The sequence below is a fragment of the Rhodamnia argentea genome, chromosome 1, assembly GCF_020921035.1.
Source record: "Rhodamnia argentea isolate NSW1041297 chromosome 1, ASM2092103v1, whole genome shotgun sequence".
In the NCBI taxonomy this organism is placed as follows: domain Eukaryota; kingdom Viridiplantae; phylum Streptophyta; class Magnoliopsida; order Myrtales; family Myrtaceae; genus Rhodamnia; species Rhodamnia argentea.
In genome coordinates this window covers 32021782-32039736 of record NC_063150.1, presented here as the reverse complement: position 1 = coordinate 32039736, position 17955 = coordinate 32021782, and the positions used below count along the sequence as shown (strand labels likewise).

The 17955-nt window shown below is 41.9% G+C and overlaps 3 protein-coding genes and 1 pseudogene across 14 annotated transcripts; 1 reads left to right on the top strand and 3 right to left on the bottom strand.

Moving 5' to 3' along the window:
* Window positions 1-2452: 2452 nt before the first annotated feature.
* Window positions 2453-4967, bottom strand: LOC115752828 (acetylajmalan esterase-like). The gene is made up of 5 exons (XM_030691215.1): window positions 4694-4967; window positions 3438-3656; window positions 3170-3318; window positions 2825-3098; window positions 2453-2705 (listed from the first exon to the last, which is right to left on the bottom strand). The coding sequence occupies exons 1-5, from the start codon at window positions 4965-4967 to the stop codon at window positions 2473-2475; spliced, it is 1149 nt and encodes a 382-aa protein (XP_030547075.1). The 3' UTR covers window positions 2453-2472.
* Window positions 4968-6580: 1613 nt separating this feature from the next.
* On the bottom strand, window positions 6581-7560 carry LOC115752847 (annotated as a pseudogene).
* A 1914-nt stretch (window positions 7561-9474) lies between these two features.
* LOC115752814 lies at window positions 9475-11374 on the bottom strand. Its single transcript, XM_030691192.2, has 3 exons — window positions 11217-11374; window positions 10968-11058; window positions 9475-9827 (listed from the first exon to the last, which is right to left on the bottom strand). The coding sequence occupies exons 1-3, from the start codon at window positions 11284-11286 to the stop codon at window positions 9689-9691; spliced, it is 300 nt and encodes a 99-aa protein (XP_030547052.1). The 5' UTR covers window positions 11287-11374; the 3' UTR covers window positions 9475-9688.
* Window positions 11375-13195: 1821 nt separating this feature from the next.
* Window positions 13196-17175, top strand: LOC115752810 (serine/arginine-rich splicing factor SR30). Of its 12 annotated transcripts, none has more exons than XM_048284607.1 (14): window positions 13196-13358; window positions 13867-13962; window positions 14504-14569; window positions 14736-14810; window positions 14907-15009; window positions 15098-15144; window positions 15252-15309; window positions 15413-15462; window positions 15577-15633; window positions 15706-15806; window positions 15888-15968; window positions 16317-16350; window positions 16491-16560; window positions 16663-17175. In XM_048284607.1, exons 2-14 carry the CDS (start codon window positions 13876-13878, stop codon window positions 16695-16697), a joined length of 864 nt encoding a protein of 287 aa, XP_048140564.1. In that variant the 5' UTR covers window positions 13196-13358; window positions 13867-13875; the 3' UTR covers window positions 16698-17175. The 12 variants fall into 12 exon arrangements, 8 of the variants coding, with proteins under 8 accessions (XP_048140564.1, XP_048140554.1, XP_048140557.1 ...); XM_048284597.1 differs by having other exon boundaries at window positions 13198-13358; window positions 13855-13962; XM_048284600.1 differs by lacking the exon at window positions 13196-13358 and adding an exon at window positions 13451-13551 and having other exon boundaries at window positions 13855-13962.
* Window positions 17176-17955: the final 780 nt, after the last annotated feature.

Here is a 17955-nt window from a genome sequence, read left to right as displayed (position 1 = left end):
TAAAGCAACAAAGCATCGAGCTTTTTCGGGCCAAAGCCGAAGTTTCTGAAGCGAAAAGATTGTATTTTTATGCTCAGGGCGGATGCGGGACATTTTCTATGTCGATATGTATGCAGAGAACTCTGTTCTAATTCGAAAATCATGTATTTACTTGAGCTCATTAACCCAGTTCTTTCAAATGGACTTGTGGGTCATGGTTAGACGAGCTGAACTGAAAGAGAAACGAGCTCATAATAAGTCAATAATGAATGGGTTTTGCGACCGTTTCATTCACGACATAAATGGGCATGCGGCTTGAATCTGTACTCTTTGCCGTCGCAGGAGACGAAACCAGAGAAACGCCCATCCTTTTTTCGCATAATGACATCCTAGCGCAGTAGATAGACACTTCGTCAGACACTTGGTGGACAATTATTTCTCGTCCTTCAGACGTGGATTCGGAACATCAGACGGGGGTCGAGAGGAACCAAGCAAAGTAAATTTTACCACTTTAACCATCCGACGCGCGATGACCCAGGATTCTTAAGCGTTACACGTCCCTAATGCCAGTTCTTGTCGTCGTCATCGTCATCGTCGAAGAAGGATGGAAAGAGAAGAAAACAGGGGATAAGGGAAAAGGCGAGAACTGGCTGGGAGGGAGGGAGGGGGGGTAGGTCAGGACTGGGAAGGGAGGGTGAGTGTGTAGGGAGGCAAAAGAAGAGATTCAGTGGCCGTACGACTTGCAGTTTTGTGCAGGGATCGCAGTTTCTTTGATCATCTGCGGCGATTGCCGAAGAAGGTGGGGGACTCTCTCTGCCTGCAAAAAATCCCCTCCCCCGGCGCAGCAACTGACAAGACATGTTTGGTTTCGGAAATCGAAGTTCTGCAACCTGGCCCCGTATGCATCCCGACCCTAATTTATTTCTCTCTGTTCTCTGAATTCCTGTTGCCTTGAGCAAAAAAACCTTAAATTGAAAGCAATTGGCTCCGTGGGTGGGGGGCTAAGGAGATCAAGATCCAAGATGGACATATTATTTGAAAAAATTATCAAAAAAGTTATAAATTTATTATATTTATATTAATTCGATAATAAATATTTTAATTTTATTAATTAAATCTTAACTTTTTTGTATTTATATCAACGTAGTCTATCCGACTAATTTTAGCCGGCCGGTGTTAATATTTTAAAATTATTTATTATTATTTTTTCTTTCTCTTTCCTTTTATTTTCCTTTCTTCTTCTTCTTCTAACTGATTGCCGATTAGGCTAGGGTCGATGAGACGGCCTCAGGCAAGCTCACCCGGATCTAACCTAGGTCGATCCATACAGAGGTGACAGTAATCCTAGGGTGGAGTCCCGTGATCTGAACATATCGAATTTCTTATTTGCGATTGCGATCAGTGTTTGAACCACGCGACCGATCCTCTCAGACTTACCTTTTAGTACTATTGTTACGATTCCTAGATCTGTTGGGATAAGCTGAACTTTCGTGTTCGACCCTGTCTACGCTGTCGATTTGCGTGCGTTTCTTGATAACAAAATTTATGATGCTCGATCCGTGTGTAAAAGGACGAGGACAAGCAAAAATTATTTCTGATTATCCAAGATTGGGGAGAATATCCCGACATAATATTTTTTTGTTTTCCCAATTATGATGACGTGGACCCATCAGGGTCGTTGTGGGCCTGCCGTTGGGCAAATTATTGCGCCACCAACCACAGGGCCAGTCAGACTCAGCCAGCCCACGTCAAAAACGACAAGGCGTACCACTCCTCCCGCCTCTCCTATATGTTCTGCTTTTGGGGCAAGAAATTTACTTCACTTATCAAGTAGTACACCATCAAATAATATAAACGAAGTACAAAAATACGCACAGGAAAAAGTGAAATTACAACTATATGGCAGTAAATGTTTGCCCTGGTTCTACTACTATAAAGGGTAAATGACACAAATAATTCATGAATTTTGGCCCGTACAATATGGTCCCTAAACTTTAAATTTGCTCAATATGGTCATTGAATTTTAGCTTAATGTGAAATGTATTCCCTAAATTTTTGATTTGTTCAATATGGTCATTGAAACTTTATGTACATGTTCAATTTAGTCCATAAAATGTGTGAAAATGTTCTATTAATTTAAGTTCGGGGGTGACATCGAACATTTTCATAGAGTTCGGGGACTAAACCGAACATGAAACAAAAGTCCAGACACCACATTGAACAAATCAAAAGTTCAAGAACGACATTGCACGTCGACTTAAAGTTCAAGACCGTATTGAACAAATTTAAAATTCACGGAATACATTGCACATTGGACCAAAGTTAAATGACCATTTGTGTCATTATCCCTACTATTAATAGATTCATAATGAATCCCTCTAGCATGGCAATGGTGGAATGCTATAAACATAAGATCAGTTATATATTTGTTGCCATTCAAAATATTTGCGATTGAGATTGCACCGATATACTAGTTAAGCCAATGTCACATGCTCAGTTGCCAATTAGGGAAGCATTGCATTTAAGCTTGGGCCATAGGTCATGGACAAGCCAATTCGTCATGACAAAGTTTGCTCTCTGGGTCATATGGATCCCATCCCAGCTCACGGCCTTCCCGGTGTCGGGGCAAACCACCACACCGGGAGTTCCGCACCGCCAGTTTGGGTTGAAGTTGTAGTCGCCCCCGCTCCCGCAGCATGCTTTTTGTGCCCGCCACATGTCGAAACCTACTCGAGGAGAGGAAGAAAAAGAAAAAGAAAGATAGCTAGCTATGTCATTATGTAAACCCGCCATGAACAACACGATGGGTGTCCTGACTAGGAGGGATGGTTCGATTCGGACTGACCAAAGTATGGACCGCTGTGGTACATGGATGCGAACGCGTTGTAGTAGTCGCCGTAGAGGATGACGACGTCCTGGTTCTCTCTCCCGAGCTCTCCGATGACCACCCGGAGGAGGCCGTTGTGATATTCCACGAGGTCGTTCAAGTCCTTGAGACAGTGAGATCTGTCGTAAGCGGATGGATGGTTGGTTTCGAAGCGAGCGAGGTAGATCGGGAAGCAGCCGATCGGGAAGTTGCCGGGCACGACCACTCGAGAAGCACCATACCCGATGACCCTCTGCATTGCAGTAAAAACCACATCAACGTTACAGATGAAATTACAAGTTGTGAAATTCTTAAATCACTTACTTGAACTGCATCTTTGATGGCCATGACAACTTGAGGCACAAGATTCTTCACCTCCTCAATGCTCTTGCCTTGAAACAATGCATAGTAGTAGTCACTGCCTCCAATCTCCCCGACCATGAACAAGGCATGTTCGAGCTTCCTCACACAATCTACGGACCAGCACATGAATCACGCCTTTGTAGTTAGAACACGCACTGGTTCACGGGCTTTTTCACCGAACAATAGAAGCCGAATCGCATGCTCGAGCGATTAGGACGATTAACATTACCAGCTCTGTCGAAGCAGATGCTGTTGAAATAAGAGAACATCCAGTCGAGTTGAGTGCCGAGGGACGAGTTGGTGGCGGGGCTGGAGATGTTCATCTGCGCGAGGACGTGCGGGGCTAGCGCGGTGGCTCCGGCAAAGGCGAAATTCACGCCGTGGCCACGGGTGAACGCCGCGCTCCGATTCAGGTAGTAATCCGGGGACGGAACCCCGGCAGCCAGAGCTGCAAAACCCGGAAAAACAAACTCAAATCCTAGCGGCTTCTCGTTACCGCCAAAAATGGATTAACCAATGTTTTCAAAACAAGCATAATCACTATGTCATCACCAATAATTTTTCTGTATCCTGCCTCATAAACATTAAAAGCGGAAAGGGAAAGATAAAAGCTCAGTCCACTATTTCGACAGTGACATTGAGATTTTTTCAAAGCTTTGATAGTGCTTGTCCTCAGGATCGTCACCGTTCCAAAAAGAACCATCAAAAAGCATCCGAAGCAACAAACCGTGGAACCCATCATCCCTACCACGTGCAAAAGTTAAAGATTTTGTAAGAAAAGTGAAAGAAGACCAATCATTCGCCACAGTGTAAGAAGAAGGTAAGGTCTGCGATTAGAGCAGCTCATGTTCTGGGCTAGCTGTGTTGGAAAGCTCCGGTTGAACCTGAACCTGAACCTGAACCTGAAACTCATTCATAGCTGCAAGTTTGCAACAATTTATACGCGTACATTTCGACCCTGGCGTAGTTTGAGGTGAGGACTCGTATTCACAGATTTTCACGTCAACCATAGAGTCCGTAAAATAGGTTGGCATCGAGGTTCAATTTTGTGAGAAAGATGACGATACGAGTCGACATGCATGGCGATAAGATCTCCGGAGCGTGCCGCTCATGGGCGTCACATGCTTGCGGCCTTGAAATTAGGAACCTATATATAGTGTTATACTCAATTTATGTCTGTAGCCAACTTATCCCGGCAACGATAAGCTCGGGCTTCAACCAGCAGCATTAGGTTTGCCAACTGAACAAGATTAGCTTTTCAGCCAAACTGACCTTAAAGATCGGCTGTTGAGTTCGAAACATTATGAATCATCAAAACAGCTAAGATATGGAAAGCAAGTAACATATGGTACTCTCTAAGTGTATCGTCCAAGCATTACAGTATCATGTTACTAGCACGTTGCCATCCTCACATAATTTTCTGTGTGGATTGAAGCAGTTAGAGCAAGACAGACATGAACTATTTCGACGCTGGGCGTTACTCACAGAGGTAATCAATCATGAGCAAGCCATTGGAGCACCTCCCGGTGGCTTGTCTCCCCGGGAAGTCCTGGCCATAGGGAGGATGACCGCAAGGCGAGGCCGCTCCGATCGGGCCCTCGTGAATCAAATTGCCCGTGTCCGATGTCGAGTCCCCGAGTTGATAGATCGCGTCGAATTCGCAGCTCCTGAGCTGCTGCGCCTCGCACGGGGGCCGTACAACCAAGGCTGAACAGATCACGCCCAAAAGTGCAGAGAGAAGAGCTCTTGGGCTGGCCATTGTGGATTTAGAAGAGGAAAATGTGATTGAGTGACTGAGGAAGAGAACCCAGGATTATTCGCGTCACAAAGTTTTGCGACTTGATCAAATCTCTCGTCTATGTAACCGGCGGGGCTAATAAAAGCGAAAGAAAAAGACCCTTCTTTAGAGTTCGCTTGCGTAAAGTTCCTTTTCTAACTACAGTAGATTGCAAATGACATCCTGAAAGCGTTAGTGGAATCCAATGAAAAGTTACGAAGATCGATGTCACATCTCATAGATTAGAGAACATAGAAGGAAACAAAAAAAACACCATAAGTCCTTAGCAACAAGATCAGAAGAAATTAAGGGCCGCGGCCTAAGGAAGAGGAATTCTAGTAAGATATCTAATGATACCATCTCTGTAAATCAGAACTGTATAAAGAGAAAAAAATCAAGTATCTGAAGTTTCTTTTTTGTACATTAAATGGATGATTCCATAATTATTTTTTTATCGTTTGTCTTTCTCCGAATAAGAGGCGAAACATAATTAAGTCGAATTCGCGATGGTTATTTGGAATTTCAATTAAAGACTGGATTTATTATTTCATATTTGCTTTTCGTGAAAAAAAAATGAAATGGATGATTTCTTCAACCAAGAAGGAACAGGATTAACTATTCAATCAATTAATATTGAGCATATTTCCCTGTATCTTAAGAGAAATAAGTGGACTATTTCTTTGCAAAATTGCACTAAATTTCATATGTGACGATTTCACCAAAAATTCTTGGTCAATTGGGGGAGAAGAGCATACGAAGAGAGAATTGAATTTAACTAGACAATGTGTGGTTGGCAAAATCGAACATTCAACAATGAGGATCCTCATCACAGTGCGAGATGTAGTCGAGTCGTCTCCGAAGCATAAGGATTGAATTAGAAGATTAGCAATGGCTTCATTGGTTATTGCCGCGGGGAATGAAACAATCTCCGGCTAGCAGGGTTAAGCACAAGGTTCGAGACATTCCAAACATTAGCAAAATGACCCCCACGAAAGGATAGACCAGGGAAAGACATCATGCGGAAATGACCAACGCTGTCGGCCAAAAGAAGCAAACAGCGATAAGGAAAATGCAAAAGAGAGCAGGGGAAAGAGGAACACATGACAAAGATCCTTTTCTTGCAACACTCGACCAGTTCCATACGAATTCCTAGTCCTGAGACTCTTCACATTATCGGATAGCGCGACCTGGAGAGTCCTTTTATACTAAGCAAAGGCTATTCCTTTCCTCCATCCATTTGTGCCTCTGATGAGTGGATCACAATTTATGGATGTCCGTAACTTGTAACCCACCAATCCGCGGAGGGGAAATTTCCTCCAACTAGAGATGGACGGAAACACAGCGAACAGAAAAAGCTCGTGCCACTGCTTTCGATGTTATGAACTTACATGGAATACCACCTTGAAGACTTTCAAGGACTTGCGCCACGAGCGATGAAGAAGAGACCGACTGCACTAGGCAAACGTTCAGAAGCTATCAAAATCACATAACTGACATCACACAGCTGAGGAAATCAAGCATGCAGTCCATACCCCCAAGGGATAAGGAAGATTCATAACATGTGAAAAAAAAAAAACCAGTGCGGAAGAGTCGAATTCAAGCATCAGGAAATCTAAATCCATATGACAAGACAACCACATTTTTTGACAACTAACAAACAATGACGTCCACTGGGATGCAAGCTTGAAAAAACTGGCCAAAGATGTTGAGGGACTCGACAACTTGTAAGGAAAAGAGCAAACAGATAATTACAGCCAGCACAAGATTTACTCAACTTCCATTACCGACCCTTTCGAATGGCAACTACATCACGAAATCTCTGCACTCGAGAAAAATAAAAGGGCAGAACGCGAAATCCCAATACTATTGAATAGAAGGCACTAGAAAAGCAACAAGCACTCCTTTGATGAGCTAAATGGCCTAAAAAGTTCAATCTTCTTCCTCCCCTTCAGTCTCGGCAATATTGAAATATCTGACTTCACAGACACTTCGGTCCTTGTTCGATGCAATCACCCGCAGCCAATCTCGAACGTTGTGCTTCTTCAAGTACTTCTTTGTCAAATACTTCAGATAACTAGTGAAAGCACAGCAAAGAGATCCGCGACATCGAATGAGATACAAAACATGTAACAAAACTTCACTGGAAAATTCAGGGTAGCAATCAAATCATCTTAATTTACTTAACATCAGCAGTCCGATCAAATGATAATTACCATTTAGAGGAACTACTGTCGGAAGTGACGGTAATCTTGGTCTTGTCCCGTGTGACGGTAATGACATCGCCTAGGGCACCGGCCTTTCCATCCACCTTGATCTTCTCCTGCAAACTTTTCGAATGACACAATGTCCATGATCTTGTCCTCCACAGGTTTGGCACAGCCGATCGTAAAGTTCACTCCTTTCTCCTTTCCCCCCTTGGGTACTGCTGCACTTGCTCGGCTCATCTTCGCTGACTATGTTCTGTACCCCCAAGCAGAGAACCAAGCCTAATTATTTTCTCATTCGATCCGTCCAGGCAACAGAGTACACCACTTAGTAAGTAGAGAGCATAAAATGAACCGAGACGCGATAGTACAGAAACACAAACAACCATCATCAATTCAAGGAACATGCACCTGCACGGATGAAAAACATTAGGAGCCAACACCATCGTCACAGACAGTCATAGTTTGGTGAAATTGCTGCAACACTCCCTCTGTTACGGACACCCCATCTCGTATCACTCCGAAGTTTGAGCATTTTCATCAACGATAGAGAACATCTGAAGTGGAATGGCTAACATAAGGTATCCGAACACGAACTTGACAGACAATGGCAGCAGAAAGAGGTAGAAATCCTAGGAAAGAACATGTGACGACCATATGAAAGCTGGCAAATGAGCAAACAGGGTAAATGTGTCACAATGGATATAGTTTGGGGTTTTTTGTGGCTTTTTCCCTAAATTAAAATAATCTTTTTGAGATGTTGGTCAAATTAGAGGAGTTGGAAAAATGATATGGAAATCTTTTCGTTCACCGGAAACGTTTATAAATTTAAGATGTGTAAACAAAGTCCACAACCCAAAAATAAAATTGAGGGGATCGGCGAGGGTCCGGTCCGACAAATATTACCAAAAAAGTCATAAACATATTGTAATTGTGCAGATTCAGTTTGAAACTTTTTTTTTTAATTGTATCTAATATAGTTGGGGACAATCATGGATATAGTTGTCATTTGGATCCCTCGAACTGAACAAGCCGAGTGATTAAAACATAACTCAAGCATTGGTGAAGGCACTTCATCGCAATTTTTATTGTATCTCACAAGATGATATCCATTCTGATTTGTGTGACAAGCGATCTACTTGACTTTCTCCATGCCATTGCCTCTATGCAACAACCACAACAAAATGACAGGGTTTCTCAATCGAACTTGGCCGTACTTGATAATCCAAGACAAGATAGGAGCTCAATCTGAATTGACTTCATGAGATGAGGGTTTTACTTCCCATGCTCAAGATTTTACTAAAATTACTTGATGCCGAAAGCTGACTCAGCTAACTAGACCATCACACATCAAGCCTAGCTCCTCGGTATGTAATCGAACTGCTTTAACCGAATAAGAATTAATATGTACCCGAGTGAATTACCAAAAAAGTTCTAAATCTATTGTAATTGTGTTAATTCAGTTATAAACTTATTATAATTATTTTTTTGCCAATTGAGTCATAAACCTTGTGCCAATTTAGTCCATTTGGCTCGCTAGCATTGATTTGGCTATTTTTTAATAGTATTTTAATGTTTTTTGATTTTTTTGATAATTTTTGTCTTTTTTGTCTTTTTCTTTTTTTGGGGTTTTGGCCGAGAGGAGGCTATTGGCTGCCGGCCTCCGGGTGAGGGGTCGCAACCGTTGCCCAAATCTAGGCAAGGGCCATGACGCTTTCCGCAGCTGAACAAGGGCTGCTGGCCCAAACCTTTGAAAACAAAAAGAAAAGAAAAGAAAAGGCAGAAAAAAGTATTGAAAAACAAATACAAAATCCAAAAAATATTAAGATATTATTAAAAAATCACGACGCCAGCGCCGACCGGTCAAATAGGATCAAGTGACATAATTGCAAAAGGCTTAACAATCAATCGGCAAAAAAAATATTTTGGATTAAATTGGCACAACCGCAATAGATTTAAGACTTTTTTGATAATTTTCCCATCGACCCCCGCAGTCATGCAGCTTGAGTTGTTAGCGAGTAACTCAACTGATTGGCGCCCGAGGTTTGGTCTAGTTGGAGTGGTACCGTACGCCATCGAAATCAAAGCACAAAAATGTTTTCTCCTACAGCTCTTTTCGTTGATGACCTTTAGTCAATAAGGTGCTGAAGCTATCTGCCAAGTGCTTTTCTGATAAAAATGTATGCTCCTCGTATTGTCTCCTCCAATGAGCAAAATGTCCTGTAACATCAGCTGTGAACTGAGGAAACAACTTGAGATGCATATTGTGACAATACCGATCGAGATCCAGAAAGAGAGCAGCTATATTGATCAGTATCTGTCCAAAAAGAATGACATTCCAAATAATTCCTGTGGCCGCTTGTCTCCAAGTCTACGACAAACGAGTCTAAATCACAAAAACAAAACTCTGTATTGGGGTCAAATTATTCTGTCCGCAGGGATTTTATTGCTGATTGCGTCTCATGCTGTAGGCAAAAGAGTTGCTGCGCGCGGTCCATTCTAATCCTTATGCGAGAAGGATTGCATGGGAAGATACTTCGCGCGACGGTCTTCGGTCTTTGCTCCTGATTTGTGCTCGTAGTACTCGACTGCTGCAGCACCAGCTAAAGCAGCCAGCGTCAATGCTTGGGCGTGCAACCTGAATAACAACGTGCATATCAGCAAGTGAAAAAACTCAACACTTGGAGCGGCATTAGAGCCGGTAAGAACTTCAGATGCATGAAACATGAAATTGAAGGTGTAATGTACGGCTAAATACTCTCGCAACATAGAGGCAACCCAAACAATAATACATGATGGCAAAAGATTTCGCTCATGTACTAATCCATAACTTGTGCCAAGGATGAGCATGTCAGAATCTTCCTCCATCATAACTTTCTACACAACACGCGATGAAAGTTGATGATTTGTCTAAAACAAGGTCCGATAGGAGGATTTGCATAGGAATCGAATACCAATGCAGAAATACCAGAAAGTAGTTCTCATAATCAATGTCACATGAAAACTAAAATCAGGACCAGAGTAATCAGAGCTTTTAAAACCTGCGACTGCAGAGAAGCTCGTTCAACATTTGTAGAGGCTTTGACTCTTGCTGAGAACCATGAATATGCTTCACGTAGTACTAGAACCCTGTCATGAACACATATCACCTAGATGCTTTTTTCCAATGACATTGCTTCTATCCTTAAACGTTGGCACCTTGACGTCGGACATGGATAGACTTTTGTCCAGTCACAAGAAAAGTAATTTCAGCAGCATTTCGATGTTGAGTCGCTCACTTATCGTATGTAAACCATTCTGGGTTAAACTCTTACAGGACGCGGGGTTAATTTATTCATTTCCAAGAGCTTATTATGACCTCAATTTGAAAAGACGAACAAAAGAATTTAGCAGAGCGATCAGTCGAAATGTGGCTCGATCAAATAAAAACGAAGAGCCTAAAGCCAATATTAGATCATTCCATATCTGTATTAGTCACCAGCTAAACGGTTGTGCCCTTAACCTAGATCTAACCAAATCCAGGTTTGGACAACATTCTAAACTCTACATAGCCTGCATGGTCCTGGCATTGTAAGGACACAGAAAACTAAGAACACACAACCTTCTAAACTCTACATAACCTGCATGATCCTGGCATCGTGAGGACTCAGAAAGAAACTAAGAGAACATCAATCCAGACCAACGAGGATCAGGAGAAAAAGAGCACAATACGCAAAAATTAAGCAGATTCATGCTGTGATACGATTTGAAAACAACAAAAGAAAACATAATTTCTTACCGAGCATGAATGATCTTGACGCTGGTCTTCATGGAGGGCTGAGACCAGTTGTATGCGATCGAACCCGCGATACCGCTAAGCCATAGACACCCTTTTTTTCACGACAACACCAACACAAGAAGCAAAAATCCGATTCAATTCGCAAGGAAAAAAAAAAACACATGAACGAGCCATACGAAAGAGAGATTTTTCAATCGATTCGAAGAACGGATTGAAAAGAAAAGCCCATTGATTGATCGGTGAACTTACCCACGGTCCTGAGCTTGTGTTCGACCACCCAATGCCTTATAGATTCCACGGTGGTCTTGGATTCTGCCATGTCCGAGAAAGATACGAGCTTTTGGTGGCGGAAAGAGAGATATTGGGGGCGAGAGAGAGAGAGAGAGAGAGAGAGAGAGAGGGGGTCGAAGACAATGGCAATCGCAGAGAGAAAGGCGGGGTTTATGTACGGGATGAGCACGAGTCTACGTTAGACAGCGAAGACAAAGTCGGACTCGTCAACCTGGGAAAACCATCCGACCGAACAAGAGTAGGGAAAAAAAACAACTGGGAAAACCATGGGCGGCTCATTCGATTCGTTCGGGTGCTGCGAGGGCTAAAGGGGGCTGGCTGATCATCGCCCACTTGGCAAATTCTACGAAAAGAACACCTTTTTTTTTTGGACATATTTTATTTACCGAATTCATTACTGAATTTCTTTTTTTTTTTCGTAATAATACTCATTAAGATTAGAATTTGGTCGTTGAGAGTGATCCTCGATTTCGTAATTTAATTGTCAACAGTTTATCCAAAACAATACTGTAGGCATTTACCATTTGCTTGGATAATTCAAAACATCTATGATCGAGAAGAATTTAAAAGATCCTGCAACTGCAAAAAAAAAGGGCACGATGCCACCCCAAAATAATTGAGTAAAATTAATTGGGAGAGTTGTCCAAAAATCCTAAAACTTTTGCCTCTTGAGTCATAAACCCTTTTACGTTTTGTCAATGGAGTTCATTCGCTCAGCTTTGGCCGAAAATCACCGACGTAAATTTCTGCCGTCTCACGTGGGACTGCAGTGTCAATATGGACAATTTCTAATAATATTTTAATACTATTTCCAATTTTTTTACCATTTCCTTTTTTATTATATTTAAAATAATAAATATATAAAAAAATTCCAAAAAAAAAATAAAAAATTCTAAAAAATTGTTTGCATTAGGGCCAGCCATGCCATGTAGAACCACGGATGTCCACGTCAATGATTTTTAGTCAAAATTGACTAGATGGACTTGATTGGCAAAACGTGAAAAAATTTAGTATTCAATTAGCAAAATTAAAAATTTTAAGATTGAATTGGCAAAAGTATAATAGGTTTATGACATTTTGGATATTGTTTTTTTCAAAATTAATGTATAGATATTACGTTGCACATAAACACACAAATACAAATATAATGCGTAGCAAAACTCAATAAGGACAATTAGGGACATTTGAGGTGAGTCGAATATTGCAATAAATGTCAAAGACACGAGAGATATTCTACAAACTAAAAGGTCAAGGTCGACGCAAAAAAAAAAAAAAAAGGGTCAAGGAGCAGGCTGCCATAACATTATAAGAATTGGGGGCAAAACGTAATATCCCATAGTTAATGGACCAATTTTCCACAACAGCGTGGCAGAAGTTTATTTCAGAAGTTGAGACAACCAACCATAGAGATGAACCACTGGAGGTTGACCCAGCGGCCATCCTTCCCACTTGGGAAGGGGGGTAGGGAGTTCGATTTTCTACCTTCTCGGGGAGTTGGGAGTAGAGATGCATAAGTGAGTGAGCAGGCTTTCACAAGCCGCACACAGTACATAGTGTACACAGCGTGGCTTGTAAAATAGAATAGAATTAGATAAAATCAGACAAAAAAAAAGAAGAAGCAAAAAACACTGGAGCTGCATTGCACCAATTTTAGAAAGTCGAGGATGACATCGAAACATTGATACGTCAATAAAAACTGAGAATTCCCAAAAACTTGGTGAAGGATCGTAGACCTCATCATGGGCCTAGCAGCCTGTGGGCCGAACAGGCTCGACCCGAGTCACTTTCCCCCATGCGGCCTGACCGTAATGGCCAGTCCGGACCGGCCCGGACAAGGATCACAGACACTTCCCATGAGGGCGAGCCCGATGGATACTGGCGGGCCGTTGATCAAAGTCCATCTCGACTCGCCTGATCTCACATCGGACGGCCCGAGTCGCATCTCGAACGCGAAGAACTTCCGCGCTCCGGAAGCTTCCAAACCTTTCCAAGTCGCCCACCTCGTGGCATTATATCGTCTCTCGTCGCTCGCTCAAACCAATCTTCCAGAAGGGACTCTTCAACGACAGGCCCTGACTTCGCAATCATTCGACTCCGAGGTTTGCTAATTCTTTACTGATTTCTTCAATCTCGAATCTGTTTGTTTTATCTTTTTGCAATTTGTTGTCGATGATTCGTTTATGCATTGATCCCGCGGTGATCGATTGTCGCGTTTGCTCTGTTGATTCTTGAGTTCGTGTCTTTCCGTCCGTCTCGCAATCGTCGACAGCTTCTGGTTTCTCCGTTTCGCTGGTGCGAGTGATTCCACGCTTTGGTTCATTTGTTGATTCATTAACTGGTTCTACTGTAGTGATGGCGATGTACGTTCGAGTGTGTTCATGTTAATTCTCTCCTGTGATTCGATGTGTGTTCTCGTGCTCTCAATCGTGATCGATGTGTGTTCTCATGGTTTGCCGCTTTTCTTTTGCATTTGATCGGTTCGAGTGTGGATGTAATCTGCAATTGCGTGGGCTCCATTTTAGCTATTCCTTCACATTCTGTGGATGTGTGGATTTTACCAGTGAAGTTATTAGGGTTTTCGTATTTCTCCTTTGTTATGGTTTCAGAGGGAGTGAAAATGAGCAACCGATTGAGCCGCACTATCTACGTTGGCAATCTTCCTGGGGACATTCGCAAAAGAGAAATTGAAGATTTGTTCTACAAGGTCCTCCTTTTGTTGCATGTATTTTTTCCTTTGTGCATTTAGTTGAGTGCTTTCTGGTTTTACGAGTCTGTTAAAAATTTTCCTTCACACCAAATGCGTCCTCAGATTTTTGTGATCGTTTACCATCCTAATTTTTTTTTTCATTCAATTAAGTGATCGAAGAATAGATTCTTATTGTGATTACATAAGAGGAAGAGATTTAAGTGTTTAATCCCCTGGCATTGTACTGGGCACCTCATTGATGATTAATTATAAAAGTTTTAGCAGTTTCAATGTAGTGTGCCTCGTTTTAAGCTGATAGTTGAATATTCCAAATGTACCGACTACTAATTGTTGTCTAGAGATTCTCAATGTGAAATGGGTAGATTTTTCTTTCTGGGTCTAGCTTAGGGTGATACATCAGGCTCTTTTTCGCAGAAGTGGTTCTTCTTTTTATTCCTAAATAGCAACAATGAGCATGTGTGGGTGGGGACTATGCCTTTTCCTTTCCTTTTTCTCTCTTGAAGTTCTCGTGACGGTTTTCATTGTTGCCTTTTTGCAGTATGGCCCTGTTGTTGACATTGAGTTGAAGATCCCTGCAAGACCACCCGGTTATGCGTTTGTTGAGGTCGGTATAGCTTAACAAGTTATGTTCTAGAATGTTATTCAGTAATCAGTAACACTAGGGGTCCCCCATGCGTTTCGAATGACGGTTTTGGTCCTGATATTATTCTGTTAGTTTATTGGATGCTTGAAGTTTTCTTATGGCTGGACATACTTCATTCTTTTTGCAGTTTGAAGATCGCCGTGATGCTGAAGATGCAATTTATGGTCGTGATGGATATGAATTTGATGGCTACCGGTTGCGAGTGAGTTAGAGTCTTCCCTTATTTTGCGTGAAAAAGGACATCTGCTACCTTGTGTTTTCTCCATCTCATCTGTATTGTTATGGTCCTGTATACAAGGTTGAACTTGCTCATGGGGGACAAAGGTCACCTGTTGACCGATACCGGGGTTACAGTGGCAGCAGCAGCAGCAGCAGCCGTTCAAGGCGTTCTGACTATCGTGGTATCTCTCTCTCTCTCTCTCTCTCTTATGGTACCTCTTATATTGTTTTCAGCTCTTAGAGTCTTATGTTTCTGACTCCATTTTGCAGTATTGGTCACTGGCTTACCTTCCTCGGCTTCATGGCAAGATCTGAAGGTGCACTTGTCTGGAGTGTTTGGATGGCGTGTAACACATTAAGATTTTCTGTTTCCCTTCGTTTGGAGAATACAATTCTGATGGGAACTCCTACACTCATTTGTTAGGATCATATGCGTCGAGCTGGAGATGTCTGTTTTTCTGAGGTGTATCCTGATCGGCGTGGTAGGTTTAGGGATTCCTATGCACAGTGTCCTAAATGGACTAACAAGATTCTGCTGCTGATGAGTTCTGAGCATTTCATGTTGTCATTGCAATGCCTCTACAGGTGTGATAGGAATTGTCGATTATAGTAACTACGATGACATGAAATATGCGGTAAGTCTCCTCACATCTATGTTCTAGTTTCTTTGGTCTTCAATTGGTTTATTTGTGTTCATGTTAATCTGTCAAGATTATATCTCTCAGAGTACTTTCATGTTCCTTGTGTAGATCAGAAAACTTGATGATTCTCTATTCAGGAATGCCTTCAGTCGAGCTTATATACGGGTATGGTGACATCAATCAGTTGTTATAGGATTATGTTGACCGCGGTAACCCCATTTCTGGTCCTTTCTTTAGGTCAAAGAATACGATTCACATCGAAATGACTCGAGAAGTCCCAGTCGAAGTCCCAATTATTCAAGGAGCCGCAGCCCAAGCTACAGCTACAGGAGTAGAAGGTTTGTGATGTGCTGTTCCGTTCACTAAATAAATACATATGTACACTGCATAAGAGTGAGTAAACTCAAATTCTTTTGCAGCAAGTCTCCAAGGTCCAAGCCCTCGCGACAGTCTCCGTCTGTTTCTCCAGCAAGGTCTGTTTCTCCGCGGTCACCTTCGAGGTAAACCATGCATCCCTTTGAGAAATTTTTCGCTGCCTTCTTGGCTTGCATGATACTGCTGTTCAGTCTTTTTCTCTTCGATCAATAATAAGGGATTTTATTAACAGAAAGAAAGGCTAGGATCAGAAATGTACAGAATCAAAAGAGAGAAACAAACAACAGAAAAACATCAGAAGACTTTATACAGAATCAGAGCAAGAAAACCAAAGCCAAAAAAAAAGATGTCTCTTTTATCTTGGCTGCAAGTATCTATGGATCTTTTCTTTCTTTTGGTTGCTATTTGGTGAAGCAGTTCTGAGGGTCTTCATTGGAGGATCAGGGCATCATTTTGATTGACATTTATTGTAGGTCCAGATCAAGATCAAGATCTCCAATATCACCTGTGAGTAAAATTATCCTTGGACTCTATCCTGTTTGCCCCACACGACATGAATGGGTTACGTTATAGAATTCGGAATATCTTGGGTACATCACAAAGATGTGCTGATGCGACTGCTTGCTTTCTTATTTGCAGTCATCCAGGAACGAGGGACCCAGGGGACACAGTCTGAGCAAAAGCCCAAGGAGTATATCTCGATCCCGCTCACCCTCAGTAAGTCCTCTCATTGGAAACCAATGTGTTCTTAGAGCACGATACACATTCTTGTCTTTTGATCTCTGGTTGGGCATTGATTGTTACTAATTTGCAGGTTAGGTCTGATTGAACTGGTCATTCCCATAACATCTTAACATGCTCTTAGAAGGGGAGGAAGACTTGATCTAGTAGTCTGAGGAACTAAAACTAGATAAGAGTATTTGAATTGCCATCCAAGTGCAATCATGTTGATCCGCCAGCAGTTTGGTATTTTTAACCCTGGCTGGATTGAGCGTAGTTAGTTGTAGTGTCTCTTTCTCTTAAAACCATATCCCTTGGATTTTTCCTGGAGCCAACGTCTGCTGCTGCTGCTGCTGCTGATCTTTGTGTCTAATTGGCTGTGACATGAATTGATGGGAATGTGGCTAGTCCCACTGAACCCACATGCTTGAAATCCTGGCTTTTCTTCAGTTACGTTATGACCACCGGAGATGGGACCGGTAACTGGTTGTCTCTAGCAGGACCGACCAAAAGCCATTGCGTGTAAGTGGCAGTTACTAGCATGGTTTGGTATAAACTTAGGATATGAATTTTGTTGTCTTGCTGGTGGAGTTAAAAAGGGAATGCTAATTCCGACACTTTGGCGGTGAACTTCAAGACCATATGTTCCTGTGCATGCCATAAGTTCATATGGCTCGCGATCCAATATCAATCTCGGTTGGTCAAAATTGTTTGCCTTGCATTCTTAATCCTCATGCCAGGAGCTTTTGCTCAGACCAATTTACTTGGTTTTCATTTATGCAAATGGATATTAGCATATACGTTTTGCTTTCTAACCCTTTTCATATTTTAAAAAAAAGAATATAGATGTTCTCTCTCTCCACTTTAATCAAATGGCACTTGAGAAACATAGGTTCACATGTTTAAGAAATTTCTTTGGTCGTTACTCTTTCGTCGTAGCTGATAAATCATCCTATGAATTCATTTTACACTTTTCTTCATTCTTATCCTAATTCAGAATCAATGGCCTTCTCGGGTTTGCCATGGTTATATTTCATTAGGATAGGCTAACGTATGATTGTAATTATTGATCCGCAAGGTCAGTTTCCAACTGAAGCCTTCTCGAAATTGGCAATACATGACGGCAAGAAAGACATTGAGCGTACCTTTTTCTCGGGCCTAGCTAATCAATTTCTATGTCTCTAGTACATTTTGAGCCTAGCATAGATGATTGGACCGACAAATGTTAGCTCAGCCTGACCGTCTTTCTCTTGTTCGGTGGGTTCAATTTGCAAAACTGTCCATCGATTGTTCATCTCAAATGTACCGACAATTCTTTGTTGGAAATTTCACAATCGCGTTAATGACTTGGTATATATCTTAGTGACTATTTAGTAGAATCGTCCAGCTTAA

Coding starts and splice junctions, on each gene's coding strand:
- LOC115752814 (XM_030691192.2), bottom strand. CDS start 11,286: ATGGCAGAATCCAAGACCACCGTGGAATCTATAAGGCATTGGGTGGTC. Junction 11,059..11,216: donor ACACAAGCTCAGGACCGTGG/GTAAGTTCACCG, acceptor CGTGAAAAAAAG/GGTGTCTATGGCTTAGCGGT. Junction 9,828..10,967: donor GTCAAGATCATTCATGCTCG/GTAAGAAATTAT, acceptor GTTGTTATTCAG/GTTGCACGCCCAAGCATTGA.
- LOC115752810 (XM_048284597.1), top strand. CDS start 13,855: ATGGTTTCAGAGGGAGTGAAAATGAGCAACCGATTGAGCCGCACTATC. Junction 13,963..14,503: donor TTGAAGATTTGTTCTACAAG/GTCCTCCTTTTG, acceptor GCCTTTTTGCAG/TATGGCCCTGTTGTTGACAT. Junction 16,351..16,490: donor CAAGATCTCCAATATCACCT/GTGAGTAAAATT, acceptor GCAGTCATCCAG/GAACGAGGGACCCAGGGGAC.
- LOC115752828 (XM_030691215.1), bottom strand. CDS start 4,967: ATGGCCAGCCCAAGAGCTCTTCTCTCTGCACTTTTGGGCGTGATCTGT. Junction 3,657..4,693: donor GCTCATGATTGATTACCTCT/GTGAGTAACGCC, acceptor CGGGTTTTGCAG/CTCTGGCTGCCGGGGTTCCG. Junction 2,706..2,824: donor CCACAGCGGTCCATACTTTG/GTCAGTCCGAAT, acceptor CTCCTCGAGTAG/GTTTCGACATGTGGCGGGCA.